At 38.0% G+C, this 25,820-nt stretch overlaps 1 protein-coding gene across 5 annotated transcripts in view; it reads right to left on the reverse strand.

Moving 5' to 3' along the window:
• Positions 1-25,820, reverse strand: part of CORIN (corin, serine peptidase) — a 137,390-nt gene that overhangs the window by 22,875 nt on the left and 88,695 nt on the right. For all 5 annotated transcript variants that reach the window (XM_030491437.1, XM_030491438.1, XM_030491441.1 and 2 more), the window contains 6 exons: positions 22,821-23,052; positions 15,896-16,041; positions 12,465-12,572; positions 8,452-8,565; positions 6,100-6,210; positions 4,299-4,428 (listed from right to left, as the gene is read on the reverse strand). In XM_030491437.1, the coding sequence (XP_030347297.1) occupies positions 4,299-4,428; positions 6,100-6,210; positions 8,452-8,565; positions 12,465-12,572; positions 15,896-16,041; positions 22,821-23,052 (841 nt within the window). The remainder of the gene's footprint in view (positions 1-4,298; positions 4,429-6,099; positions 6,211-8,451; positions 8,566-12,464; positions 12,573-15,895; positions 16,042-22,820; positions 23,053-25,820) is intronic.

A 25,820-nucleotide genomic window follows, 5' to 3' on the forward strand; every position in this document is an offset into this window, starting at 1 on the left:
TGTGAAGTGTTTAATTTTAAAAAGTTCAGAACAAAATAACTTGACTTCTCACAATTTTTTCCCTGCTGAAACCACTAACTGAATTTGAATAAAATCTGCTGTTATTTTTGTTCAACATTTTCCTTTTCCTTTTTCTCAAACTTAAACAGGGGAAGTTTAGATTAGATATAAGGAAGAAGTTCTTTACAGTGAGGGTGGTGAGGCACTGGAATGGGTTGCCCAGGGAGGTCATGGATGCTCCATCGCTGGCGGTGTTCAAGGCCAGGTTGGACAGAGCCTTGGACCACATGGTTTAGTGCGAGGTGTCCCTGCCCATGGCAGGGGGGTTGGAACTAGATGACCTTAAGGTCCTTTCCAACCCTTACTATTCTATGAATCTATGATTCTATGATTCTTTAGAGAATTATTATTCACTAAGAAGTGTTCCCATAGTTGTTCTGGTCATAACACATTAGCCTGAAAAAAACATTTCAGCTTGCTGATTCCAGAATGGATTTTCAGGACTGACAGATTTAATATCTGTTTAGTGTTACACTGAGTAAATTTGATTTGGAAGACCCTTTTGGAAAAGAAAAAAAAAGGGATTCATAATGCCTTTTGTACAAGCTGTGATGTAAAATAGTTTGAAAAAGGACTTGTGATCAACCATTACAATAAGAACATTTCTTTAGTTGGCAGTATTCATGTATCTTTCTATTTTTAGTCACTAACAGAATGGTTGAGGTTGAAAGGGACCTTTGGAGGTCATCTGGTCTAACGTCTCTTGGTCAAGCAGGGCCACCTACATCCAGTTGCCCAGGAGCACATTCAGACAGCTCCAAGGTTGTTGGAGATATTAAATCACTAATAATAATTATCTTTTTACTTAAAGAAATAAAAACTATCCAGTCATGGAGCTACAAAGTGTTACATGAGGTGAGTGAACATATACTTAATGAGTATTTGAAGCAATTGTTACAACTTGCAAGAAATTACTAGGTTGAAATTTCTTTGAAAAAAGCCTTATCCAAATAATTATATTTTAAATTATATATGTACATAACTCTAATACACTGATTAAAGTATATGTAATTTAATACTGGTTTACGGTTGCACAGCTTGTAATGCTATTTTCAGTAAATTTTATTTGATAAGAGTTATTTGCTGTTCTCAAAAAAATAAATGTAATCTGAAGAATTTGCTGTTTTACTAAACCCTCTAAAGATTTAATAGAACACACTGCAGCCATGGACATTGTGTACGTATTCAAGGTAAGCCAACCACCTTTTACATTCAGTTGAGTGGGTCTAGAAATCCAGATTGAACTGATGAGTTCAAATACTTCATCTTGGCATGGAATTTGATTTAGTAAATGTCATTTTTATTCTTGGAGGAAATAAAGTAGGTTAAATTCAGAAGTTCAAATTTCTAATGTGGGTAGGACAGAAATATTCCAATTTTTGTTTCTGTAATGTTTTTAAGCAAATAAGACATTAAACTGAATTTCCATTATTTCTGTTGTAGAATTAGAAAGTAATTAGCATAATAGTTAACGTGAGAACAAAAGATTATTGGTCTAGCAGCTCGGCTGCTTAGTTGGCAAATATTATTAAAGGACTGTGTACCAAAGAAAGTGTGGAAAGTATTAGGAAAGACAAAAGGCCAAGCAGCAACAAGAGATTGGCCTTTCCCATCCACAAATACACACCCAGTAGGGGCTCTGGCACAGGATAGAAGGAAAAGGAGCTACCTGTTTCAGTGGATCACCAGTGCCACAGCCTCCGAGAAAGGGAGCAGCAACAGCAGGAGGAGGTAGCATAGCTACCAAGTTATAACAAGTAACTGTGAACAGCTGTGACTTTATGCTAGACCAGAACAAGATGACCTAAAATTCCTCTGTACTCTGCTGAGTACAAACTGATGAAGCTTATCACTGTTACATTTGTTATTTCATAGTATTCAGGAACTACATTCCACTACATTGCCATAGAGTAACAGAACAACTCTGCTGGTTTTGTCAAATTTCAGATCTTAGCAGACCATGGTTTTATGATAACCATTCCATCAACAAAAAATGGGGACTTCAGAGTATATGAAAATAGTTTTCCTCAACCACACACCACAACAAATCTACAGTCTTTTAACATAATGTTCTGAACCTGCACAATATGCCCATCCAACAGCATAACCTCTGCAGCACACACCAGGATATAGCTAATCCTTGACCTGAGACGCTGATGGTGATTGCTGTTCAGTTCTCTACTTGTGTTAGCAGGAAGCCTCATTGCCAGATACTTTACTGTATTTAAATTTGGGACTCAATTAGAGGTCTCTGTACAAAATTTTCTGCCCTGAGATGAACAGGCAGCCATATCAAGTGATCTGGTTGCCTCCTCTGGCCATAAACTAAGAAAACTAAGACTTGAACAAAGAGCTCCCATTAAGCTTTCAGCATTATAAACAAAAGTTTACTTCATTTCTGACATTCTTTTTGCACTAGAGGAAAACATAAGAACTGCTAAGAACACATATTGCATGACTCAACCAACAGCTACCATTACGCCAAAGCCTTTCAGACAACGCTTAAAACTTCTATGGTTTTCTGTGATGTTGCATCACACAAAACATTGCATGTGTTGTGCTGTGAAACACTGGAGAAACACATCATCTGTGGAATTAGAATTGAACAACAGCCAGGAAAATAGTTTGAATTTCATGAAATAGGCAGAGCAGCATTACGTTTGATGTTGCTTCAGACACAATGCTTATACCTCCCAGATAGACTGATACTCTGTAAAAGGTATTACCACTATCAGCTGAATTAACCTAGTTTTAACCACTGTTATTTAATTCTCTTCATTTTTTTTCAGATTAATTTAGGCTGAATTAAAAAATATCTACAAGCTGTTAGAAACACATTGCTTTCATATTTTAAACATTTCCACATTATACAGTGATTGGGTGTTGTCATTTGGGAAAACGCCAGACACGGTTATGAAAAATAGTCTTTTACAGAAAATAAAAATACCATATGCTACCATTCCCTGTAATTCCTGGTCTAAGGCACTAAGAAGTCTCAATTTTGATATATCATGTTCCTACTCATGCTAATTTCAGCCTAGGCACACCTCTGAAAAAAGGAAGGAATTGGAGGCCTTGTGATAATTTAATACCTTTTTCACTTTCCTAGCAGCAAGCATTACAAGAAAGTTAAGTGAATTTTATGTTAGGACTATGAGACTGAAATATTAAGAAGAAAAATATTTTTAATGTTAAGATCGTCAGTTTGTTCTTAGGCAACAAAGTAGCTGTAAAAGCAATAACTATTTTTTAAGGTATCAAAGGAGTTTAAGCTTATTAGGATGTTATATAAGTTAAAGCATAAAGATAATGTCAATATTACTTAGATATACTAAACTAGCTAAAGGAGTGCAGAATTGTTGTGTGTTAGAATGGCAGGCAGTCCATTCAGTACAGCTGGTCTTGGATTCAGGGCATGTGTTAGAACTGATGTCAAGCATTCATGCAGTGCAAGGCAATACAGGGCAGGTCAAGTGCAGACACTATAATCCAGGGTCATTATCCTTCTGTGGTTTTGACACAGGTACAAAGAACAAGATTGCATGTCAGTATATGTAGTGGTAAAAGGCAGACAGTTTGGGAATCAGACACTGATAAAAGATATCTTCTATACCATCAGTCTGTCTTCCCTAGTAGAAGAGAGCTTTGGATATCAGAGCACTTGGGCTTTATCCCACAGTTATATTTTGCATCAACTATTCCATAAAACAGCTATTACTTTAGTGTGCCTGCAACAAGAAAGATGCATAAAGGTTATTTTTTTTCTCAGTTCCACACAGAGAGCTCTATCTTTAACAATTCATTTTTCAAAGATACCCAAGTTAAATGTATCTGCTTGCCTAGCTCACAGAGTCCAAATGGATGCAGAGGAATTTTCCTGTGTTTCCTAAGACAAGCCTGCTTTCATTCTTTAGGAAGACACAGAGTATCACATTGCCAAACAATTCTGAGCCTCAGCAATAACTGCAAATTCAGATATCAACGTTTGGCAAGACATCATTATCTTTTCAACATGCTCTTTTAATAACTATCATGTAATGTTTATATACTGGTGAAAGTGCCTAGATTGCAGTGAGCTTTTGTTCCTGACTTACTTCACAAAATCTCTTTATCTCTTTCCTCTATAAACCATTTCCACACTAGGTATAGCATTGCAGTGATCAACAATCATTTACATCTAACTCCAGTGCTCTGATTGCCCTAAGAAATTCATCAATGCTACAAACTACTGACCTTACCCTAAACCCATCTGATTGCAGGCCAGTTGGCTTAAATTTTCTTGCCACTCATCAGCACAAACATGGTTAGCAGCAGCTGACCTGTGAATGGTCAGGAACATCAAGGAATTCATGTTTTTAGACAGGGTAACTGCAAAGAAAAAGAACAACAACTTCACTATTATTTCACACAGTTTTATAAATGGCATACTGAAAACATACAACTACATCTAAAAGAGTTCTCCAAGATGCTGGCACTTTTGCTGATTTTATATGTGCAATAGCTATGTGATTTAAAATCAAGGCAATCATGGCTATCAGAACCTTGCTAACACTGAACAGCATGAGCCACTAAACAACAAAAGCATCTTGAGGATTAGAATAAACCAGAATACTGTTGACTCACCAGCACAGGTTCACATGGGTTTCTGATAGCCTTTATCTTGTTAAATGGTGTATTACCCCACAAATAGTCCAACTGAAATCACTAAAATCAGTTGTGGGGTGAATGCTGCTTGACATAAGGGTGATACCACCATTTGACTCTCAGTAATATGCACTATTCCTGCTGTAACAATACGTGGGTGTAATTAGAGAAAGAAAAAACAATTACTGTTTACAAGAAAGATCATGACCATTGCTTCTCTGTTAATCTGCTTATAAAAGCATGCAAACTGCTTTTATTACACACAAAAAGCTTCTTAAAATGACCCAAAATTGAAGTTTACATCCCTCCCTTTCTAGGATGCCTTAAAAGAGGTTGGGTTGTGCATTTCTTCCCCACATGCACGCTGGTTTTAGTTTAACTGTTGCTCTGACTTTTGCTTTGATAGTACCAATCTTAACACAGCCAGTCGTTATACATTTTTCCAATATGCTGAAGGTGCTCTGCTTCTCTCCACATGAAAAAGGTAGGCACTAATCCTAAATTACTCATTTTCAAATATGCATTTCTGAACAGTTCTTCTCTGTTGCATACGATTTATTAAATGCTGTTGTTGGTTAATGTTCACACAATGTTACATGTTTTAAAATATTTATAAAACCTACTTCAATTTGAGAACAAAATATTTGCTTCTGTAAGCCACAGTACACATTTTTCCTGTATTTAAAATTACATACAAACCATCTTAAAACTTAGTAATATAAACTACTGTCATGTACAGAAATACATGTTAGCTCAGTGAAACCTCAGGAGGACATACTGCCACTTTCCAACCTGCTTCTTCTCAGTGCAATTTTTTTTGAAATCCACCTTCATTTTTATTTAAAGAATAATACTTTGAGAGTACTACTTTAACACCACATAAAAGCGTGAGGCCTAATCTAAATACAGATAACAATAGCAGGTTACATCACTCTGCGGGTCTTTAGCCAGTGCAAAGGGGACCTAGTAGGACTATCTTCTCCTCATAAGCTCTGAACCTGCACCATTCCAGTCAGTGGGAATTTCACAGTGATTTTCACAAGTAGCGAATCAGGGCTTAGAAGTTTTGCCCAAATGAATTCTACATCTGAACGTTCTCCTACTCTCTCTTCTATCCACAACACTTTTCCAATTTTACACACGAGATACAGATTCTAGAAGTTCCCTGCTAAGTCATTTTTCTTGTATCTTTGCACTGCGACACTTCACACCGAGCCTTTCCTTTCTCTTTTGTCCACTTTCTTTCATGCTTTCCCAACCTCAACTCAGTCTCCCTCTGGCAATTAAGGGAGCATCTCTCCACCACTGCAATTGTATTCTAAATCAAATCACCAGCGAGTACTACCATCACCCAAACATTGCTTCCAGGCAGAGTGCACCATGGTGGAAACTTACCACAGTCCCATTCATCTGAGCTGTCACTGCAGTCTGCTTGCCCATCGCACCAGAGTTCACGTGGCACACATTCATGGTTGGCACATTCAAGTTCACTCTCTTCACAAAATGCTGCAAGGACAAAAACATGTTTCACACTGAAAAATAAATCATCAATGTGAAGTTCACACTGAGACTGAAAGAATGAGAAGGAGGGTGAAGGTAGGCGCAGGTCAGATTTATGGAGCAAGACAGTGAGACAGATTTGCAACAAAATTCAGGACAGATCACTGAGGCAGAAGGTGGTTGCTCCCACACAATGGTGGAGAGCATGACAACTCAAAGGGAAGGAAGAGTGTCTGGAAATTGCAAGATTTGTGATTACTTTGTATCACTTGTGGTCTTGTCATATGAAAACTGTCTAAGCCTCTCAGAAGCTTTAAGTGAAAATACTGTGTTCCATGCTTTTGAGGAGACTGCTCCAAATCTGTTTATTTCTTCATGTTCTGTTCTTGATAAAATATTTTACTTCAATGCATATGTATTGCCTTTCATCCACAGCAAATCTATATTCACTTTTGGATCCTCTTTTGCTATTTAAAATAATGGAATTATTTTTATCGCCACTTTAGAGATGGGAAACTGCTGTACAGATAGACATGTTCCAGTTCACAGCTGGTTGTCAGCTGGCAGCCTTAGACAGGGATTTCCTGAGTCTCTTTCCCGTGCAGGAACCACAAGAGCTTCTATAGCATCTATACTGCCATACAAACCAAGGATTTATTTGCAACGCTAGTGCAAAAAATATACTTCACAGTGAAAACCATACAGAGAGAGCAGGCGGTGCTGCCTACTCTGACATCAGTGATGTGCCTGGCTCTGGAACAAAGTGTGCAGAACTAGTGTGCAAAGCTCTCTAAATCTGCCTCCCAGAGAAAGCATATTTCAAAAGCTGGAAGCCCTCACCTGAGGAAACTTCCGCCATGTTGGAATATTGAAGGCCTGACACAAAAGCAGAGAGGAAACACAGCCTGATAATTATAGACTAGCTTAACATAAGCCCTCGTAGAATCTTTTCTCTGCCATGATCTTAATATGTGATCATGAGCAAATCACTTTAATACCACCTTCCTTTGTTTAGATTACAGTACACAGACTGCTAGGAAGTCAAATGGTATAACCTTCACAATAAAAAGCAGATAAAGAAATGTTCTGTGAGCTGCCTCTTCCCTACCTTAGATCTAGGGATAAATGCAGGCTGGCAGTTGTTTTGACAAATATATTCATATGCTCCGCATAGCACATAAAATGTGCCTACCATCTTGTCCCTGCCAACAGAACTCCAGAGACTTGGAAGCCACTTCTTTTTAAATTGTACAATTATATCCTACAGTCTCAGCAAAAATGCTGAAATACTGGGGTTGCCCAGAGAACTAAAATTTCAACTTTCAACCAAGTTTACCAAGAGTCTCTTCTCTGTCGTGCAGGCTGAGCATCACCCAGTATGTCTCTTCTAGTTCCTTGTCCTGAGAACATGCCCACACATCAGGTTTCCTCAAAAGAAGAGAATTCAGTGTACCACTAATATAATCATGAAAGTGAAGCTAACATCCCACAGCTTCAACTCCCAGCTTCACAGGCAGGGTAGGAGCCTGCAAAGCAGCTGCCGTATGCAGGTCTTCCACCTCCTCCCACCCCACTGGTCAGCTGCGTAACAGAAACAGAACACAGGGCAGCTCCCACAGGGGACCAGGGGGCCTACTGCACACTGTCAGCACTTTGAGCTAACTTACATTGTGCACATCGACAGTATGCTCACACCATCGGTGTACCATCTAAATTTTGTATATCTGATATTTATCATGGTTTGGGTTGTAGAAGCCAAGATTCTGTCCTGTGGAGCCAAGTGGGGAGACAGAATCTGAGAAATATCAAGCAGAAGAGAAATCAAAGCAGGGAGACATATAAAATTTACTGAACAACAGATCAGAACAAAAATCAAGTGGAAATCAAGGAAAAAAGCAGTGAGCAGCTATACCTACATGAAACAAAGTTGAAAAAAGTTGGGGAAAGGAGTCAAGTTACAAGGAATAAAGAAAAGCACAAAGATGCAAGAAAGAGGAGAGAGAGGGAGAAAGAAAGAGAGGACCAAAGTGACCAAGGAGACACAAAGGATCCAAGGATATGAACAACAGATGACGCAGATGAGGAAAGGGATACCTTGGTGCCATAGAAAAACTGAAAAGGAAACTGAGGGAATGACTAAGCCTTTCTGTTGGTAGAAAACCTTTTTACTTTCATTTATTTTGCACCTAAATATCCCCAAAATGTGATCAGTCCCTTAAGGGACTAACAAACTGCATAAGCCCTTACAGCAGTTCTTTTCATCCATCATGTCAGGGCAGTCTGGGAAACCATCACAGATCATAGTGTGTTTGATGCACAGCTTCTTCAAAGGACACTCCCAAAGACCCCTTTCTGTACAACCTAGAGGCAGAGAAGCACAGTTTTGAAACACTTGCATGGAATATCAAATCCACTGTTTTCTTCTTCCTTAACAATCCTGAAACACCCAAAATATTTTCACTTCCCATATAAATTTTAAAAGGTACCAAGAATAGTTATTAATAAAGATATTGAAATAATATTATCACAGTGCACACTTGATAAATGGGTATAAATTGTATAACACTTCGTAATACTTCGTGCTTTTAAAATAATTATATTATGCTACACATATCTGTAAGTAATGGTTTAGGCATTAGCTCAATTAGCTCAAAACCCATACACCGCTACTCTCAAAATAGATGTACTAGTAATATATAAACTTTTCTAATCCTGAAGTCTGTAGAGTTTTCTTTAAACTACTGGCCATAAAAGTTTTCCTGGTTCCATTATCTGAGACCAAACCAGTTTGAAAAGATTAGAAAGACCCAATGGCCGTATGAATCTTCAAAAAGGTTCATTATTACACAGGGAACACACCACATTATTGTCTCTACAAAATCCTGCTAACCAGCCTGATTTCAAGAGGAATACTTACAAAACTGTGTCAAAGTGGTTTGACAGTAAAATCCTACTAGTCAGCTAAAGGAAATTAAGAATGGCCCAAGGTACATTTTAGAAAAGTGGTTTCTCTTGGTTTATTTCACTATTTATTGTCATCAACTAATAAAGCACTTCACTGTGATATCAGTTTCAATACTTTGACATGCTAATGTCCTGCACATCCGACATTCTGGTTTTATAGGAAGCCATAAAAACAATGTGCTCTGCTGACTAAAACAGATGGTTTGACTGCCTTGTTTGGCTTGTTCTGTAGATGATAATACCAGTTTTCTTTTTAATCCATGCTCTCATTCAGGTGACAGCCCTGACGTCCCCACATGCAAATAAGCAGAGGTATAAACTCACAAGACTGCATTTGAAGCAGCACCTCTGTTTGCCTGGACTTGGAACTACAGCAGCACATCAGCAGGTCAATTGCTAAACAGATACATTGTTTCCAAGAAGTGAGTAATTTACAGATGTGAACCTGAGAATCACTATTACCTCATATGATACTGGGAAAACCTACCCATGTTTCATACTGGATGTATGGAGTGGATACTGGAACTGGATGTGTGGAGTGCTTGATTTTGTTTAGATTCAAAACCCCATGTAAATAAACACTACAGCCCAGAGAAATAAATAGCCTTGATATTTAGTAAGTTTAAATAAATTAAGCCCACATGATCAAAGAACTTTCTTGGATATCACCATTTCCAGGTCTCCTTCCTGACAAAATTTGTGATAACTATTAATGAAGAATTAATTGAAACCAAACAAAACCTTAACTCTAATAAAGAACAAAGCATGTCAGTCGTGTTAGGAACTTCATATGAAAATACAATAAAAAAGCTCAAAAATATATAATTAGCAGTGTTTACCATTAATTAAATACATGTTTACTTTTCCCCTTCATCACGCATTACCATGTTACACTGCGAAGTGTACCATGACTCTCCAAAATTCATCTTTGAGTACAACATAAGCAAATATAGAGACAATTCCTTAGGAAAAGATCCCTATTTACTGAATTCAGTGTTCAAATATACTAGGGTTTTGGTAGAAGCTATCCACCCTTTGGTGTATTTATATTTCTTCTCTTAATATTTTTGTGACATATATTTTTAATTTAATGACAATGAAATGGAAGTGAAAATTGAGGTAGGAAAACTTGTCCGTATCTACATTACCCCCTCCCGAAACATATGTTTTGGCAAGAGACAGGAATTCACATATGATCTAACCTTCATTCTTCAAAATATGAAGCAAGTTACCATTTGTTATTCACATATATATTCCCCATGCAATTATTATTGCCATTAAGACAATAATAATTAAGACCCTTTGGACTGTTCTACCTTACGGTTTTGGCCAGAGTAGCTTGAGCCTCCAAGAGCTGTAATTAGTCTTTACTAGCCTATTCCTGCTCGCACTGTGAAGTTTTTTCCACGCCTGTGATTTAAGGCACTTCAAATACATGGGTTTCAGTTTCAATACTGGCTGACATTTAATGATATAAAACCAATTTCAGAGGATAAATCTAATAAAATGTGAGCTAGCCATTTACACATGGAAAGATCATCAATTTTTGATTTTTCCCTGTACAGGTGGAATATGAATGAGTCTGAGACAGTTACTTCTAGAGCTCTACAAGGACATTCTGTTCTTCAGTAAGAATGTTACCCCTGGTCAATGTACTGTCACTCTGACAGCGGTAATTGCCTAGCAGATACAGTCCTCTATATTTATAGAAACTGATAAGAATTCTGCTGATTGCAAGTGACATTCTGTCTAGACTATAGAGACAGGGAGAGATCCACTCGAAAAATTAATGTTATATATTAGAACAATATTTCATATGTTAATGCCTAGGAGAATAAAATTATCCTAAAATACACATAGCAATTACTGTTCTAAGGAGTTAAGAACAGGTAGCAACAAATAATATTTGGCAGGGAGGACAACTGAGACGATTCAAAGGTAAAGAGATGAAAAACTCTGATCACTGTGATCATCAGCTCTGCCTTTCCTTTATAACCCAAACAAGGGAACAACCTAATATTAAATCTTGTTTCAGTGAGCATGCTTTTTGTTTTTCCTTTTTGCTTTCTTTTTGTATGGAGAGAAGAATGGGGAAAAAAGAGGAGACAGAATACAAGTTTGATCTGAAAACTCACAGATATTGAGAATACATTGTACCTTAGTAATAAGGAACCCCTTGGTTACTCCAATCATAAAAACAAGATACTTTTTTTAAAACTAAGCATTTTATAGAGCTGTCAAGCTTGAATTTTAGCCTCACTTCAGCTTTCAGGTGTTGGATCTGATTTTATTTTTGTGCAGCTGAGTAGAAGGTCTTTTATTGCCGTGGTTTTGTTGCTCACATAAACTGTGCTTTCATCTTAACCTGCTTTCTGTTTAAAAATAAAACAAACAACAGGTTGTGCACTCTGTTGGAATGTTTTCCAATCATTTAATCATATTCACACCTCTTGTCTAAATCCTTAGTGATTTATAAGTATTCTCTTGGTCCCTAGGAATGCCAGGCCAGCATGCAGAACTGTATTGAGGCTACACCTTAGTCACATGAAGACATAGTATGAACTTCCTTCTTAAAACAATCCTGCCAGCATATACAAGCATAAATAATGACCAGGAGATTTGTTTGTTATTCACGAGTGCAATACATCCACTTGAATTAAAAGTCAAAAGCATCTCCATCATAAGTAAACTCAGAAATACGCTGGAGAATAAACTTTGTGGTTGCCACTTTATCCTTGCACCTACAGCGTGAGCTTGACCAATCTGAAAAAAACATGTAATTCTTGACTCTCGCAGTACAGAATCCACTTCAGCAACACAAATATTTTGTTAACACATAATAATGAGAACATTACTGTGTATAAATTTAAAATTATATTTATGATTTCAAAATTTAATCTGCCAGGAAGCCACATCTTAGTTCAGTAGAACCTCCAGCAATAACAAAAGAATTAAATCTGCAGCATTTTTTATCTTGATTACTAAAGGAATACTCAAACATCCTGGAATATGGTTGGCAGAACCTAAACGATCAAATATCGTAAATTGTGTTGACATTAATCAAGAAGGATGCTTGCTAAAGTATTTGTACTGCCACTAGTCTTAAAAAACCCCAAAGAAACAAACAAAAGAACCTCAAACAAAAAAACCCACCCCGCACTTTCAAAAACGATTTTTCTTACAGAAAAAAGGGCTTATCCTCTGAACTGTCAAATAACTGAAGGGACAATAAAATTCATCTTCCAATGCTGCAAGTACTCTTCATTTAAAAGATCCAACTCATCAAATTTATTTACCACAGCCATCCTCATCACTGTCATCCTCACAGTCAGCTTGACCATCACATCTTCTGGATGCCAGGACACACCTCCCAGAACGGCACTTAAAGTGACTGGGTGAGCATTCTGTCAATGACAAAAAACAGGGAGAAACAAGAGTCCATAAACTCCAAGATAAATCATCACATGGGTACTTACTTATTTATCACTGTGTCTGTTTCAGAAGGGTAAAAGACAGGAATAGAAAGTTTGTGCAATACTAAACTAGAACCATGTAGCAGGCAAGACTCACTCTGTGTGGGGCAAAGCAATATTTTGCAGAGCTCTCCCTCACATGCTACCCTCTGTCAAATTTCAAAGCTTTGTCAAATAATTGGTATACAATGTTTTGATTGTGGGCATGGATCTTGTAGCTACTTTTCTCACAATCGTGGTCTTGTCTGAAGCACAACAAGAAATAGATAATCTGATGTGTTGAAATGTGTATGAGAGATCCCCAGGACAAATAGGTATAGATACAGATATACATACACTGGCAATTAATAAAACCACCTGTAAATATACATTAAATTAACCATTGCTTCTGCCTCAGCTTATAGAGTACCATTTTGAGAAAGCTTTATTTAGATAGAAGTGAGTTTTGAAAAACCCACTCTATTTTTCACAATATACATGTCACTGACTTTGATGTACAACCTCCATCACATGTTCCTTTTCTTTTTCCTTACTGCAAAATCCCCCAGATATTTAATACCATGCAGTTCCTTGGGTAAATTTTATGATTCAATAAAGAATTTTACCAAAAATATCAATGAACTCAGGAGCCTTAGAAAATAATAATCTAATAGTAAAAGGCATGTGAACTATACTGTTAACATTTAAGAATAATTCATTATGAAAATAACTACATTGACAATGCATACTGTCTTGGCCAGCAGTGTTCTTAGATTCAGCATGGACTGGAAGTTAAGCAATTCAGCTCGTAATAACTCTGTCAATTAAAGCTTAAGTTGAAAAATCACTTAGATTTTGTAATCATAAACATTTTAATTGCTCTCATGAGTTGATTTCTTTTATTACCTCTGTTTTGGTTTGGTTTGGGGTTGGTTTTTTTTTTCAGAAATATTTAGTTAAGATTCTAAACTTTCCAGGAAGAATTTCTAGCCAACACTAGTAGTCAGTGGGAGTCTGAATGAATCAAAATACAGTTCTAGCAGTAAGTAAACTCCAAAAACCTCTGGTAAGACCCCTTAATGAGTTACACTGTTTCTAAAAGACTACTACCCACATCCTTTTATTTTATTTATTTATTTTCCAGAAATATGTATTTCAGTGCCAAAATAACCAATAAGCAGGGAATCAGCTCACCAGTCCCTAATTAGAGTCCCTCTAATTAAAGTGAGATTTTTGTAAGTGACCAGAATTTGTCTCAAGAAATGGAACACACTCATCCCGTATGCAGTAGTATATTTAAAATATAACCATTCTGTGTTATATTTCAAAGCCAAATGATCTAATAACACAGAGAGGAAAGTTAAAAGACATTTGGTACCCAAGAAAATTAAATCACATCATTTTTCTTTAATTGTGCCACAATCTTACTTTTCCTTTCCTACACAGTGCTGTGCAATAATGGATAATTCCTTTCAGTCAGCTCGATGCTGTGGAGGGAAGTTATCTCCTTGTCTCTCAAAAGTGCCACAACAGAGGATTTCATTACTATGGTATTACACATCTTTATAAAATCCTCACAGTGATATCTATGCAAACGGACTTTGCTTGAAGAAATAGTACTGACTACTATATATGCCTCGCTGTTTTTTCATGATTCCTTTGCTATATTCACAGCACTACATCTTAACTAAAAGAACTGTAGACCAAGCAGCTTTTTACCCATTGTTTTCTCTGAGCAAGATCAAGGCTGTTGAAAGACCATCATCACCATTTAAGTGAGTAAGAGAAGAGTGAGAACTGAACAGTATCAGCATATTGCAGTGCCCTGGGTTCAGCTGTAGAAGTAATTTTTCTCCTCCTTAGTAGCTAGTGCAGTGCTGTGTTTTTGACTTCCAGCCTGGGAACAACGCTGATAACACCGATGTTTTTAGTTGTTGCTAAGCAATGTTTACTCTGATCAAGGACTTTCTCAGTCTCATGCTCTGCCAGGGAGGAGGGGAAGCCGGGAGGAAGCAGAGACAGGACACCTGACCCAAACTGGCCAAAGGGGTATTCCATACCACAGCACGTCATGCCCAATATATAAACTTGGAGGAGTTACCCGGAAGGCAGAGATCGCTGCTCAGGTTGGGCTGGGTATCGGCTGGCGGGTGATGAGCAATTGTATCCTCTCCCCTTGTTATTTCCCTTACCATTATTATTATTGGTGGTAGCAGTAGTGGTTTTGTATTATACGTTAGTTACTGGACTGCTCTTATCTCAACCCGTGGGAGTTACATTCTTCCAATTCTCCACCCCATCCCTCCGGGAGCAGGGGGAGTAAGAAGAGGGGGAGTGAGCAAGCGGCTGCGTGGTTCTGAGTTATCGGCAGCCAGTATTTTTTATTATTTAATGTTTACTTGCTAAGTAAACATTACTTAGCAAGAACTAAAAACATCGGTGTGTTACCAGCGTTGTTCTCAGATTGAAGTTGAAAACACAGCACTGCACCAGCTACTAAGAAGGAGAAAAATGACTGCTAAAGCTGAACCCACGACATGCAGGCACTGTACCACACACCATCTCACTACGTTCCCAGCTATTTTACTGTCATTTTGGAAATAAATAGAAAAGACATCTCAGAATCCCCACAGATCTCACATCTGATGACAACTGCAGAAGGAAAAACTGCACAGCTTTTCTTTTCATACATACAAAGAATATCTAGAAGCATTTAAGGCAATTTCATCCTTTTGTTTCATGTTTGCACTCACCCACAATGATTAGTATTATGGTTGAATGCAAACCCCAAAATTCGTCAGTTGCTACTGAAGCTGGGTTGGAACAATTCTACAAAACTTTCCCCAAAGGAAAAACAAGAGCAAAGAATAGCTGGCAAAGACATTAACATTACAGTATCCTTCTGGAGCTGTCATGGGGCTCAGCTTTTTAAGATTGCCAAGAGTCTGCCTCCTAGTTAGAAAAGCATTATTACAACAAATACGTAAAAAAGTGAAGTATAAACACAAACAAGCACTAGGTGTGGTGTTAATAACAAATCTCAAACACTGACTTCCACAGATTGAGGGTATTTGATCCTCCCTTCAAACAGATTTCTTATGAGAACTTTCTCTGGTCTGCAAATTGTTAAATATCCAAATTCCATGAAACCTGGTTTGGAATAATTTCCACAGTTTAAATACCATAATTTAAAGAAGAGGTATGGAAAAAAATCAGTGGCTTGGGGAATCTAATTAAATCTTTAATTTTCTCCTCTATGTGTTTATAGGAGTTACCTTCTACACCTTCATCTGGTGTTAGACAAGTTTCATTGTCTGAGTTCTCATCTGGAAACTGAGTGCAGTCAGTATCTTCTGGCCACTGCAGACCTACAATCCCAAGCACAGACTCACAGCGTTCCTTAGACTGTACGCATAAAGTCCTGAGGAGACAAAGTGGAATAGCACAAAGTAACTGAGTGAAAGTTTTAGAAGTTCCCAGTTATTGGAAGTTAATAATCCTAGCCAAAGTTAAAGATGAAGATCAACAAAAAATCAGTTTATCAGATTTCTTTAAATTAAAAAAAACCCCAATATCAAAAGATATGTTGCTACTGTTGAAAAATTAAGTTACCGTATGCAGACTATTACCTGAGTTATAACAGGCAAATATAAATAATTACAAACATCCTCTCCTCTGTAAGGGAAGGCAGATAACTTTTTTTAAGAATCATTAACTGCTCTCCTTCAAGAAAAAAGCTAAATACATTCCATACTAGTGAAATGGTACCTCTTCTGATGGTGCTACCTCAGAAACCAAGTGGTTTCAGAAGGACAAAATATTTAAACCTGCAAACAAAAGAGCAAAGAACTCCCCAGGGAATTCAATAAAATTAGAAGTCTGGGGAAAACCAAAGCACAGATCAACCTAGTCTTAGGGTGCTGTCAGAGCAATAGAAGCTTGTACCACAGCTGGAAAAAGGCATGAATATAGAACTCCTGCTGCTGACTCCACAAAATTAGTTCAGTTCATCTAGATTAATATCCTGTCTCTCAAAACAGCCAATGTCAAATGTTTCAAAAGTACAAAGAGAAAATGCATGATAGAAAAATGCCCTATTATTTTAAACATTATTTAAAATATTTAGCAACTACTTTTGCCTGGAATCATAGCTGATGTTTCAATACAGTAGTCATTTATCTGTGGTATTTTTATTCCCTGTTTGTTTCAACTTCCTTTTTTTTTTTTAATTTTTATTTTTGTGGAATATTAAGTAGGCAGTATAGGATTAGGAACCTCAACATCCTTTTCATCTTCCTCCAAACAAAAACATGCATCATGCTTAACAGGTATGCATCTAAGCTGTTCTTAAAAACTCTTCAGTTGGCAAGATTTCATATACTACCTCATCACTCATTCTCATACACAGGTATCTATCATTTTCCTTATCTCTGACCCATAGCTCTCCTGACATACTTTAAATCCATTGCTTCCTGATTAACCTCAGTGAACATGGTGAACAACTTATTTTCTCACAGAAACTCATTTTCATCTATTTGAAAGCTATGATGTCTCCCCAAGCCTTCTCTTGTTTCTAGACTCAACAACTCATTTAACTGCACCTTTTTGATCGTATTTTCCAAACCAATAATCATTTGGACTTTCTCCTACCATTTCAAAGACATTTCTCCTTTCTTCTTATGCATTAAAAAATAACCAAAAGTAGGATCCCAGCCTTTTTTTTTTTTTTTTTTTTTGTTTCCTTTATGTAATTTTAAATTTGCCTTTTTTTTAGTTTGATTAATTTTTCCAGATCTTTCTTTTGGAAACAGACTCTCCTTTCATGGAAGGCATTTTATTCCACCCATTTTCCTTGGATCTTTTGACCAATGGACCACTTTTGGATTTTTTTTCCTGCAATAAGCTTGAAGAAATACAGTGAACAAAACCAGGGAAAAAGATCCATTTAGGATCAATTATTCTATGCTCTTTTGAGAAAACAATACAGTATTAATCTTCTCAAATTTGTTTTGGGGGATTTCATGAAAAACAGTCAATTTTTTTCTTGCACCAAACAATTCACCATTGAGTTGAGTAGCTGGAAGGAATGGATGACTGGATTGACAATGGTTAACCATGCTATAGTTACAGATTCTTTCCTTTTAGATCTTCCTGAATATCAAAAAGTTTTACTCACACCACTTTATAACCTCAGCTTTCTGAATGATAGAATCTTTTATTTACCTATGGTAAAAACCCAACAACAATAACATGATTCTATTGCAATAAATCTAGGAAAATTGGAAGAGCAATTGGTACTTCCCCCCTCTGCCCCCCAATCCTTCCCCCATTCCCATAGCGAGTCTCAGCTGGGCTTTCAGAATACCTTGGTAACAGACTTCTTCATTTAGTTCTCAGTCAAATCTCATCTGTGGTACTGTCTACGAATTAACCTAATGAGTTAACAGTTAACCAGAGTACAGATCACAAAGCAGAGAAATATCCCCCTTCCTGGTACCAGAAATAAATTCAAGGTTAGCAAAAACATGTAGCATAGAAATGTGTAATTTTCTGCAACGGAATTCGATCTAGCACTTTTCTAAAGAACATTGAGCATATTTAGCAGTTAGTTAAAGCATCTTTTGACTCTCCCAATTCAAGTACAATAATGGGGATGCCTAAATTGATGCCAACACATAAGGGACATGAGATTTGACCAAGATTATTCTTCATACGCATCTGTCACAGTTTTGAAACAACACCGAAGTCAGCTGGAGACTCCTTAAATACACAGATAGCGTAATCTCCATGTCGTTGTAGGTGAACATTACTAGGAAGGCATTTACTGCTCCCAAAATAAGGGACACTGATAAACTTTTATTTATATTGATATATAAAACGTATATAATTTTTTCTACATATCTGTTTTACATTTAGCAATTAACTCAAGTTTATTGGTATGAGGCTATATGTGTTTTCATTTCTAAAATATTTTAACGTTTTTACATTATATCTGTGTCTGAAATTCTTCCTAAAATGTTATTGTAAAGCAAATACTACAGATCTCAGTGGAGCCATCCAAGGTATCCCTTCCTGATAAAATCACTCTCTACTTGGGATCTAACATAAAAGCAAAACCTGAAAACAGTTACAGAAGTAGAGCTTTGAATCCTGGGATGTAAAATTTTATCTTGCATATTCAGTCTGACCTAAATATGATGTTACCCTGTTTTGAGGAGGAAGTTGACCAGATGACTTCCAGAGGTCACCTTCAAACTAAATTATTCTATGGTTTCTACAAGTTTCTCTTTGTCTGTTTAATACCTTCAATTTGAAAACTATTCAACTATATTGTGATACTTCCTAAAATCTGTTACCAGGTATGCAGTTGCTGAAGAGCCTATAATTTATCTTTTATCCCTGTACATTAGAATAAGCTAGCCAAATTTTCATACAATCATAGAATGATCTGGATTGGAAGGGACCTTAAATCTTATCCTACTTGCTCTTATAAAAAGTCCCTCTCCACCCTTCTTGAAGGCCCCCTTTAGGTACTGGAAGGCTGCTATAAAGGGTCCCTAGAGCCTTCTCTTCTCCAGGCTGAACAAGCCTAACTCTCTCAGCCTGTCCTCATAGGAGAGGTGCTCCAGCCTCTGATCTCTTTGTGGTCCTTCTCTGGATTCACTCCAACAGATCCACATCCTTCTTAGGTTGAGGACACCAGAACTTCATATGGTACTCAGGTGGGGTCTCATAAGAGCAGAGTAGAGGGGCAGAATCACCTCCCTCAACCTGCTGGTCACACTCCTTTTGATGCAGCCCAGGATACGGTTGGTTTCTGGATTGCAAGTGCACACTGAAGGTGGCTCATGTTGAGCTTCTCGTCCATCAACACCCCCAAGTCTTTCTCCTCAGGATTGCTCTGAATTCATTCTCTGCCCAACCTGTAGTTGTGCTTGGGATTGCCCTGACCCAGGCAAGTCGACCAGGACCTTGCACTTGGCCTTTTTGAACTTCATGAGGTTTGCACCAGTAAAGGTCCCTCTGGATGGCATCCCTTCTCTCCAGTTTGTTGACGGCACCACACAGCTTGATGTTATAGGCAAACTTCCTGAGGACGCACTCAATCCCACTGTCCATGTCGCCGACAAAGATGCTGAACAGCGCTGGTCCTAATACCAATCCCTGAGGATCACCATTTATCATTGGCCTCCACGTGGACATTGAGCCGTTGGCCACAACTTTTTGAGTATGACCATCCAGACAATTCCTTATCCACTGAGTGGTCCAACCATCAAATCCATGCCCCTCCAAGTCTAGAGACAAGGATACTGTGCAGGATAGTGCCTTGCAGAAGTCCAGGTAGATGACATCAGTGGCTCTTCCCTTATCCACCGATGCTGTCACCCTGCCATAGAAGGCCACCAAATTTGTCAGGCACAATTTGCCCTTAGTGAAGCCATGTTGGCTGGCACCAATAACCTCCTTATTTTCCATGTATCTTAGCATAGTTTCCAGGAGGATCTGCTCCATCATCTTGCTGGATTCCGAGGTGAGACTCACTGGCCTGTAGCTCCCCACGTCTTCATTTTTCCACCTTTTTAAAAATGGGGATTATTTTTCCCCTTTTCCAGTCAGTGAGAACTTCACCAGACTGCCACAGCTTCTCAAATATGATGGATAACAGCTTGGCAAATCATCTGCCAGTTCCTACAGGACCTGCGGATGCATCAGGTCCCATGGACCTGCGTACCTTCGGGTTCCTGAGATGATCTCAAACCTGATCTTCTCCTACAGCAGGCGGTTGTTCCTTCTCTCAGTCCCTGCCTTTGCCTTTTGTGACTTGAGCAGTGTGGCTGGAGCACTTGCCAGAGAATACCAAATGCAGAAAAGCCACTGAGTACCTCGGTCCTCTCCATGTTCTGGGTCTCCTGCTTCCTTATGGAGGGGGCCCACATTTTCCCTTGTCTTCATTTTATCCTCAATGTACCTACAGAAGTTTTTCTTTTTGCCACCTTTAATGTCCCTGGCCAGATTTAGTTCTATTTATTATGCTGCTTTCTTAAAGAAAAAAAAGGAAAAAAATAACCTCAAACAAGCAAGCCTGAAACAGCTTACACAAACCACTCTGTAACTTTGCATATATGCAATATTCTAACTTTCCTCTTAGGTCCCTATGTGAGAATTAAAAAATATCTGGGTAAATTTCCCTGTGACTTAACTTGCATTGAGAACCACATCACTAGATAAAGTAATGTTAGCTATTTGTCAACAATTTCACATGGTAGGAAATCTTAGGACATGTATTGCAAATTGCAATGCAATTTTCTTTCAAGGCAGTAGATGTTAATAGATCAATATCATCAAGGTAGGCCCATTAAAAGATACAGAAATACAGTATGAGAAGGCTTTAACAGCCAGTAGCTCAAAGAGCTCTGCCTTCTGATCAGGTTTATTAGCTCTCCTAATCTGCAACAACTGCTGCTACCAAAGCAACAAGATTTACAGAACATAGTCTCTTTTGAACAGATAGAGGCATAATCCTGAAAAGTACAATGATGTTTACTGATGAGAATGGTAGAAAAGTTAATCTGACAAGTAGAAAGCCTAAGTTAGTCTATAATTCAGAACAATGCAGTACTCCTCTAATTCAGAAAGGTAAGCATTCATTAAAATTTCAAGTTTTGTTAATGGTATTTGGAAAGGGCTTTGCATAGTTGAAGTGATATAGTAATTAAAGGAACTATTACAAATGCTGATGTTCCAAATTAAATTAATTGATTCTATGTTTAAATACTCTTTATAGTGGTGCAATTCTAATCAAACACAGAAATGGAAAATACTTTGTACAAAGCTCACAGTATCCTTCTGGACATGTTGTCCAACTGTGTGGTGGGCAGGTTCACAGTGTGCTGGGTGAACTACTAGCTGAAGGGCAGAACTCAAAAGGTTGTAGTGAATGGGGCTACATCTGGCTGGTGACTGGTCACCAGCAGCATTCCTCATGGTTCAGTTCTAGGGCCAGTTCTGCTCAATGTATTTATCAACGGCTTGGATGCAGGAGGTGAATGTACCATCAACAAGTTTGCTGATGATACCAAACTGGGAAGTGCCATTGACACTCTTGACGGATGAGGGGTCTTGCAGAGGGCTCTAGATAGATTTCACTATTGAGCAATGATTAATAGGATGAAATTTAACAAGATCAAATGCCATATTCTGCACCTAGGATAGAGTAACGCCAGGCACAAGTATAAATTGGGCAAGGAGTGGCTGGAGAGCGGCCCTGCAGAAAGAGATCTGGTGGTGCTGGTCAGCAACAGGCTTGATACAATTCAGCAGTGTTCCCTGGCAGCCAAGAGGGCAAACTGCACCCTGTGGTGCATCAAACACTGTATAACCAGCCGGTCAAAAGAGGTCATTATCCCACTTGTATTCAGCATTGTATGGCCTCACCTTGAGTGCTGTGTGAAGTTCTGGAACGCACAATTTAAGAAGGATGTGAAGGTCCTTGCATGTGTCCAAAGGAGGGCAGCAAAGCTGGTGAAAGGGCTGGAAGGAATGTCCTATGAGGAGGAGCTAAGGACTTTGGTCTCGTCTAGTTTGGAAAAAAGAAGGCAGAAGAGCAACCTCATTGCTCTCTACAGTTTCCTGAGGAGAGGAAGCGGAGAGGGAGGTGCTGACCTCTTCTCCCTGGCATCCAGTGACAGGACACTTGGGGATGGTTCAAAGCTGCACCAGGGGAGGCTTACAATGGAGGTTAGGAAGCATTTTTTTTACAGAGAGGGTTGTCAAACACTGGAACAGGCTTCCTAGAGAAGCAGTTGATGCCCCAGGCCTGTCAGTGTTTAAGAGGCTTTTGGACAATGCCCTTAATAACATGCTTTAACTTGGTGAGCCCTGAATTGGTCAGGGAGTTGGACTAGATGATTGTTGTAGGTCCCTTCCAAATGAAAGTCTGTTCTGTTCAATATATACATTTTGAAAATTATTGAACTGCTATTCCTCTCCTTGTTTTGAGTACTTCAGATACTAATCACAAATCGTTAATACATACATGTAATGAACTGAATTTAATGACCTTTTAAAATATGGTTTTCTACCTTTTGCTATGGAATTCCAAACCAAAATTTCCGGCATTCTGAATGGTAACAGAAAATTGGGAAAGACTAATATGACAGACAATGTCAGTCAAGAATTAAATGAAGTATAGTATAGTACCTGCAAGGTGGGATCCGCTGATTTGTATAGGGGTCACATTTTGGTACTAAGATTGTACAGGCAAAAAACATAAGGTACTTGTAGCAGTTGGTCTGAACCAAGGCTGGGAAAAGAGAAGACTCCCAGCTGATAGAAGCTTCCTTCTGCGTCCTGTGTCCCAGGTAGTTTGGGTAATAAGTATAGTTGTAAGGCAAGTTCATACAGAGTTCCAGAGTAATTGGTTCGCACTGACCTTTCACAGAAAGAAAACAAAACAAAAAAACAAACAACAACAAAAAAAAAAGAAACACAAATGGTGTGAGATGAAATGAAATACAGAAGAAATAATTTATCAAATTTATCAGTCAGGGAATTTCCACGAAGGCTTGAGAAACTACAAGTTTCCAAGCTCAAGACCCCATATAAGTAAAGAAAGGTGGGTTTGACCTCTGCCTACTTAATAACCTATTCAGAGACTTACATTCCCTTATCAATATGCATTAACTTCCTGAGTAACTTCTTAACTTTAACGTGTTACAATAAACCAGTCTTTAAAAACAGATTTATCTGTTTTTATCAAGTTGATTTATCAAGTTTCTGATGATTTTCAAGAGTTCCTATACTGTACAGCAATGCACCTATAACACAACTCATACTGGCAGGGCAACTGTCAAAATTAAGAAGACTGGGATTATATGATACTTTGGGTTGGAAAGGATCTCAGGAGGTCTCTAGTCCAATGTCCTGCTCAAAGCTTTGTCAGCTCTGAGGACTGATCAGGTTTCTCAAAGCTTTGCTTAGTTGGGTCTTGAAAAAACTCTAATGACAGAAACTCCACAATTTCTCTGTATAGAAAGCAAAAGGCAGGTTTTTTACTTTATTTTTTGCATCCCAAGATCTGGAGGAAGAATGAGGACAATTATGTATTGCACAAACACTGACTAAGAGACAACCTACATGCTAATCATTTAATTCAGATAAGGCGTAATTGATAATAAAGAGAATGATAAGAAAGAACAAAATAACTGCAAAAGCTACAAGCCCATATGATCACACTGACTATAGCTATATGCAGAAGTCATTCAGCTTTTAGGGAGTTCATCACAACACATATTAAACTGACCAAGTATTTTGGATTTAAAATATTGCATAGCTTTTGTGTTTCTTCTCAAGCCGGCAGTCAGAAACAGTTACTTTTTAATTTTCCACCACAACAGAAAAGTTTCCATGAAAAAGTATACTACTCAAAAGTCATTTGTTACCAAAAGACTGCAAATATTTGCCTGTTCTGAAAGCAAACGTATCTTAACATGATTAATATTGTCCACCAACCAGTTGTGGCAACTGATTCTATAGCTGGATCCAACAGTCAGTTATTCAGCTGATCAGCAGAACTGTCCAGTCATTCTTGGACTGACATTCCCTGTTATAACCTCTTTTAGTATTTATCTCTGATCTGAAGATCATGGAGCTCATTTTACACACAACTTTTCCCCTCTGTTAAACCCTTGCATACTGCCCATACTTCTGTCATCTCAAACCACTTAGTCCCAGCTTTGGGGTATACAAGGTTCAAAGACTACAATGATCCTTGTCTCACTACTGCAATTTCCTTTTCCTTATGAACTCTCCCCTGTGCTCCCCCACTTCAGTTGCCCAGACCAGTTTGGCTTTGTCTTTTGATTTTTCCACAGTAAGCATCTTTTCTTGATGTGTACAGAATATTACATGCTCATCAGTATTTCATGATGAAACCTGAGTAAATGAACCCCAAAGTACATGCAATGTTTTGTTTGTATACCATAACATTCAATACTAAAGGACAGAAATGCACATGTATCATTCTCTCGTTTGTTATGCCTCATATTTATAAGGGTTTAGGTGAATTCTAGGAGAAAATCTAGCCTGAAAGGCGTCTGTAGGATAGTTTTCTATTTACATGTCTTCCAAAAAACATGTAAAACTTTCTAAAAAAGTTTTCTTTCTACATGTTTTCAATATGATTACAATTTTCACACTGCGTTTAGAAAGTTTCTATCGCATTATGTGCGAATACGTCATTGTAGGTTTGAAAATAGTAACTTTTGACTCTTACACCCAATTCCCTACAATTCACAAGCAGAGTAACAAACAGAACATACACTCCAGGGGAACATCTGACTGAATTCAGGTAACCCAAATGTTAGTCTTTCCTTCTGATGTCTGTCCTACAGTTTATCTTGCTGCTCCCTTATTTACGGTACATATAAGCACAAGCTAATGAGTAGGGAACAAGCAATAAAATTCATTGCATCTTATCCTAAAGGAAAAAAAAAAAAAAACACCAAAAAAAAACCCCCAAAACAAAACAAACAAACCAAAAAAAAAAAAACCTCACACTAAAAAAAAAAACAAACTTAAAAAAAAACCCCAAACAAACCCAAAACCCAGAAAAAACCAAACAAATCCACACACACACACACACACAAAAAAAAAAACCCACCCAAAAAAACCCCACCAAAACTCCCCCCCCAAAAAAAAACCCCACAACCAAAAAAAAAACCCATAAACCATCAAATTATGCCTGGGTTTAATATCTTCATGTATTTACCATTAACTTGCTCTACCTACTATACAGAAGTTAGTTCCAAACATAGTAACAGAAGTGAATGGGGTATTTCACAGAATTGTAGAAGGGCTGAGGTTGGAAGGGATCTCTGGAGGTCACCTGGTCCAACCCCCCTGCTCAGACAGGGCCACCTAGAGCAGGTTGTGCAGAATCATGCCCAAAAAGCTTCTGACTGACTAGGGAGTCTCCACAACCTCTTCCAGGCAACCTGTGTTCAATCACCCTGGCAGTAAAACAAGTGTTTCCTTATATTCAGTTATCCTTACGCTCCCATGTTTCAGTTTGTGCCCATTGCCTTCGGTCCTGTCACAGAGTACCAAAAAACAAAATAGCCTGCCTCTGTCGTCTTTACACTCTCCATTCAGATATTTGTTCTGTTATCCTAAATATATCGTTACTGCGTTATAATGCCA

Source organism: Strigops habroptila, chromosome 7 (genome assembly GCF_004027225.2).
Source record: "Strigops habroptila isolate Jane chromosome 7, bStrHab1.2.pri, whole genome shotgun sequence".
NCBI classification, from domain to species: domain Eukaryota; kingdom Metazoa; phylum Chordata; class Aves; order Psittaciformes; family Psittacidae; genus Strigops; species Strigops habroptila.